Genomic DNA, 5,888 nt, shown 5'->3' with positions numbered 1-5,888 from the left:
GGAGGGGGGGAGGGGGGTGACAGAGAAGGGAGACAATTCAGTGAAAGGTGAGAGAATATACAGCTCTATGGTAAGTTATACAATAAACAACATCAACACATGCATTTTCAGAAGTTAATTTTACTACTCATAAAACTCCTATAAGACATCTTTACTTATATATTGATATTTGTTACTCTTACACCAAGACTAATCAGCACTCTTCTTTCACCTACACACACTTACAGGTCCCTAATCTGTTAACGTTATTTGCGTAAATTTTACTTTACAATATGTCGTGATTTAATTGCAAGTCGGAGGAAATTACAATGTTTCATTGGTGGTAAACAAATGTCTGTTCATACACCACCTTAAGGAAATATGAATAAAATAAATGTAACAAATCACATATACCTGGTGAATATTGTAGGGACCTGCTGAGAATTTGTGTCGGCTATATTTGGACCTAAACTAAGGTGTTCAGAGTAATTTTACACGTATCATCATTAGGGGGTGGCATTTTTACCAATAGTCTATCTAAAGCCCCTAAATGTGTAAAATTACTCTGAACACCTTAGTTTAAGTACATATATAGGTGTAACAAATTCTCAGGTCCCTATGTTGAATACTACTGCATGTAGTAACACAGCAAGATTTGAGGCAATGCGTACTTTGTAAAAAGTTTTATAACTCATGTGACTGACAGTACAAAATGTCGTACAATGTATTACCCAGAGTTTTTGTTCCTGCGACTCATTGGTCATCGGTCACTATCAACTGATCAACTGATCAAATAATCAAAATTTAAACAAGAATCGGTTTCAAACTCCACATTTTTTTTACGTTTCATACATGTCATAAATTGATGTTAATGTCGTTTTTGTAAATTTAAATCAACATTTTACATTTAAACTGCTACACTGTAATCATAAATTTTCATCAGAGTCCAAAATGAATATTTTGAAATTCTGGAGTAACATGTAACACTGTTTTCATTTACAGGAACTTGAACAGTACATACACTTACAAACAAGATGGATTATATACAAAAAAAATATCTTTTCAACATTGAGACAATATATGTACTATAAGGTGCTGATTAGCTTAATTATCATCATCAGACTTTCTCAAAATAATACATATGTACCTGTAATGAGATTATACAAATATTAGATTTAAGTATTACCTCAGTCACCTGTCCTTACCTGACATTCTTTGGGTAAAAACGTCATGTACACCAAACGTAATTTATCATCATAGCATTCAATAACAAGCACATATTTAAAGCTGTTGATATTTCAAAAAATGATCTCATTTTAGTGGTGTTTCTTCTTTCAATCAGTGATTCTCAATTGCCAGATTATAAGTTTCCAGCAAGTACAGTATTAAATTAAATCAAAAGACTTGCATTTTTAAATGGGATCAATGCAAAATAATTTCCAATTTCTTTTTCATAATGTCACTTTGGATTGGCGGAATTTTTTCAAAAACTGCGATACTGATTTGGTCTCTTCCAAATATTCTTACAAAACTCCTTATGAAGTTTGAAGTTTTGTCAATTGTCAATTATTCATACATACAATGATGAAAGCTGAGAAAAGTTTTTTTCTTTATTTTTCTTTAAAATGATGATCAAATGCTTGGAGTGCTAAAATTTGAAAGCACTTTAGTAAAAGCATTTTTACAATGGGAACGTACTGTTGGTTTGTCACTAGAGTAACGTTGCAAACACAAATCAATTCTACTAATATATAATAAGCCTTGTACCACACTAGTCTACACAATACAAACTAATTCATAGCTTCTAAATGAAAAACTGGTAACATTTCCAATGAACACCTACTCAATGAAGATTCTACCCTCTCTTTAATCTAAAATTTAATACTTAACCTATTGCCAGTATGTATGTACCAGTTTAGTTGTTATTTTAAAGCAGAACAGCATGACCGTTAAAGATCCCCGTACCACTGCCAAAAAATGAAACTGTATATGCATTCAAAACTTATCCAGCATGACTATAGCCTTGACAATTCGTTTTTGAAAAGAAAAGAATACCTTATGGCACTTTTATGAAAANAGGAAAAAAAAAAAAAAAAAAAAAAAAAAAAAATTGAGTGTAAAATATTCTGCAAGGCCAGACCAGGATTCGAACCCTGGACTTCAGATTGTTATATCATCGCTGGTTCAGATACCTGGAAAACGGAAGTGTACCAGCCTACTTGTGCTACAGCTACGTATACATGTATATCCAAATGGAAGTTAAGAGGAGGTTTCTGTATAAAACAAAAATGGCAGTACATACAGTGGGACAGGGATCCTTAAGGAAGTTAAGAGGAGGTTACTGTACATGTATATAACAAACATTGCAGTGCAGTGGGACAGGGATCCTTAAGACAAGATATGTCCAACATTATATTTGATTTACTATAAACATCCTTTCAATCGAATTATTTAATAATATGTAATAGAAGACGCAGTTCAGACATAGAAATATTTCTAATCTAATTCATATCTTTTATATAGAGTATCATTTTAAATTTTGATATCTGACTAAATTATTATCCTTAAATTGATATATATATAAAGAGATGTTAATACTAGCAAGTACAAAGCAAGCCCACACCTGTACACCAAATCTGACTAGAAGCTAAATTAAGTCATAAATACATGTACATAAGTCATGAATGTGGGCACATTTTATCATCTTTGTGGGGGGGGGGGGGGTATTGTTTTAGCTTCGTAAATGTTAAGGAAAATAAAAATAAAATGACTATGCTGTCATCACTTCAATAGAAAGCTCGTTGAAGCTAGCCTTATCAGGGCGGTTTTCATTGATCCCATTCCGAATGGTTTGACCAGTTGGACCAAAGTTGTTCATTTGATGTTGTTTTCTGGCAAGCCTTGGGAAAGACTTCCAAAGCCTGCATTAACATTTGCAGGTCCAACAGGTTTAATCCCAGAAATAGTATGTTTACAGGTTGGTCTGCATAAACGAACAGGATGGAAGTTTGTGTAGCTCTGTAAAATTGGTACACTTACCTACTGCTTGGTTCAGGATTGACTAGTGAAGGTAAAAATAGTTTATCCACTACAGTGAAGTTATAATTTTTAATATACTAACACTTTTCCATATTTCACTGGTAAATAGTTATTAAAGTAGCATTTATAAGTTATAAACATAAATAAATCTTTCATGTAAAACGATTATTTTGATGACTAAAATTTTAAGGGACTTTAAAACTTCTCATTCAAATATTCAATAAAATATTAAAAAACATAAAATTGGAAATGGAATTTGTTGAAGACATCACAATTACATTATTTATGAATATAATATCTGTATTTATGTTTTCAGCAAAACAAACATGAAAGACACATATGATTAGGGAACTAACATTCCGTAACAAGTGAAATGTTTCGCACAGTATAAAACACATCTATACATAGCAGTAGAATGGGAACGCGTCGTACATTTGCAGGTACACCCAACAATTGACATTAAGATTCAATAACAGGAAGGCAGATAGATAATGAAAAAGGTTGATTATGTAATTAAGTTAATTGCACTTTGATTCAGAGTATCACAAAAAACAAGACACATGTACATGTAGATGAAACACTTAATGTAGAAATATCACAGGAAGGATAAAGGAATTATAGGATATAGTAAAGATTGATCACATGATATTTTGAGCTCTTAAAATGGGTTTATAACATATGTCAGGTAAAAATAGGTTTATAATATGTCAGGTAAAAATATAACTATATATAATTAATAAAGGTTGAAATTAATCAATAGAAAAATAATTTCTCCTAAACAAATTCTGTTGATCTACTTTTCCATGATATACAATATTTAATGCATAAGAGATAATTAAATAAATTATAGCTCTAATTAATTTACCCTGATTTGATGTTTAACATAAAAAAGGCTTATAACAAACCACAAGGGACAAAAGAAATTCATTAACGCTAGACAAAATTTTGCTTAATATTAAAATTAACATGTCATCTCCTGGTTACGAATATAAACTCATAAAATACATGTATGAGTTTGTTGTAGGCCAAAATTTGCTATAAGCATCAAAGTTTGTAATATATCCATTTTGCTGTTTACATATATACATTTTTCACTTCCTGTCTGTTATTCCTCTTTGTAAAAGAGTTCTTTGTTTTTGGCCTCTAGTTCTCTCTCATACAATCCGTCATCTTCGTCCTTTGCCAGCCATTTCTTACAAACAAACTGACACGTTTCGTACAGTGGTACCTTAAATACCAATTCCTTTTCTTTAGGTTTTCCCCTCCCCTTTTTGCTTTTCTTTCCTTTTCGATCTTTCCTTCTGTGATCAGTATCATCATCGGATGATTCCTCCTCACTGGATGACTCAGATGAATCGGAACTGGACGAGTCGGAACGTTTCTTATTTTTCCTTTGTGTATCCCTGGAAGAACTTTTACTCTGAGTCGAGCCTCTTCTTAAAGAGCGTCTGTTTTCCGGTAACTGATCTTCTTCTTCTGAACCTCTCCTGAGAGCACTGCCGGGACGGTTTGAAGAAGAGCTCTTCCTTTTTGAACCTCCGCCTTGTGTGACAAGATCTTCTTCAACAGAATCTCTCCTGAGAGCACTGCTGGGACGGTTTCCCATGCTTTTCATCCCATCTTCTAAGGAATCCATTTCATTTTGTTTCTTTTTCGACTGTCTTTTCTTCATTTCCAGTTTGACCTTCTTCAGATATTTTTGCTGCTCTGCTCGGTGTATTTGACGAGTTATCTTGATCTAAAAATTTCAAAAAGAAATCAACATCATATGCACTTAAATCGTTGACAATGACAGGTCTTTTGTTAGATTTTCAACTAAAGTTTAAAAATTGTGACCATTTTGTCTTTTTTGGTTACATTGATGAAAGGAGTGGTAAAAGTAAGGTACGAGATGGTTTTAACCCTTAAGATATCCAAACTATCTTAATTAAATGTCAAGCAAACAATTTCTAAATTCATTAATGAAGACATGTGAGTAAAAGGCGAAAAAGTTCAATTAGCATGAAAGAATTCTGGATTCACATATATAGGAGCTAGAAAAATAATTATAACGCCAGGGTTTTGGCTTTTTTTGAAGAAATTTTAGAAATTCCTCCTGCATTAATTTGATTCATAACTTACAAAGTCTAAGAACCATCCAGCCCCCACTCCAGTGTTGTCATGGCCGACCAAAATCTTAGTCATGCTTCCTACATCCACAGCCTCCACCTGCGACAGAAAATAAATGTTTTATCAGAACCAAGGGACATAACTCCATTAATCATAATTGGATAACCTTATTCAAATGTTTATGGTAATTTACTTTTTCATGAAATCTGAAAGTACGTACTGTAATCACCTAAACAAAAATATATAATTACATTTGCTCTGCATCCTTCCAATGCAATGCATTGAGAAGGCAAATGTTGCTGTGAGACTGAGGGCTACATTAGCACATCCCGGTTGAAACGGTATGTGGCGCAGAAACATTCCGCAATAAACGAACACACTTGGACCGTTCTATAAGCAGAGCTAAAATTGCACAGTTTCGGAGAATAAAAAACAATGTATCAAGAATATTATGCCCTTCTTTTACGCGTCAACTGAATTACATAACGTATCTTAAAACTACATTTGTCTTGACATTGTTTATGAAAGAAATAACGCAAACTAGCAATAGTCAGCATTTTAGTTTTGGTCAGGTACGTCTGGACCCCTCAATCTGCATGTGCCAAATTTTCCTGAGGTCAGTCTCGGTCCAGATCTGTGCCTGCATGTCATTTTCTTAACAGGTTCAACCGTTTCAACCGGATACGCAAATGTACCCTATAACACTTTTACAGTGGCATATCCTGAGGGGTTTTGGGGGCTTCAGGACACACACACACCCC

General features: G+C 33.4%; 1 protein-coding gene across 2 annotated transcripts in view; it reads right to left on the bottom strand.

The window, feature by feature from the left end:
* Window positions 1-2,703: 2,703 nt before the first annotated feature.
* Window positions 2,704-5,888, bottom strand: part of LOC110442679 (lipoxygenase homology domain-containing protein 1-like) — a 28,892-nt gene continuing 25,707 nt past the window's right edge. For both annotated transcript variants that reach the window (XM_021486394.1, XM_021486395.1), the window contains exons 12-13: window positions 5,140-5,226; window positions 2,704-4,756 (exon numbers count right to left, since the gene is read on the bottom strand). In XM_021486394.1, the coding sequence (XP_021342069.1) occupies window positions 4,124-4,756; window positions 5,140-5,226 (720 nt within the window). In that variant the 3' untranslated portion in view covers window positions 2,704-4,123. The remainder of the gene's footprint in view (window positions 4,757-5,139; window positions 5,227-5,888) is intronic.

The sequence above is a fragment of the Mizuhopecten yessoensis genome, unplaced genomic scaffold (assembly GCF_002113885.1).
Source record: "Mizuhopecten yessoensis strain PY_sf001 unplaced genomic scaffold, ASM211388v2 scaffold716289, whole genome shotgun sequence".
NCBI lineage: Eukaryota > Metazoa > Mollusca > Bivalvia > Pectinida > Pectinidae > Mizuhopecten > Mizuhopecten yessoensis.
The sequence above is the reverse complement of the archived record's forward strand: the minus strand, read 5'-3'. Positions and strand labels throughout refer to the sequence as shown.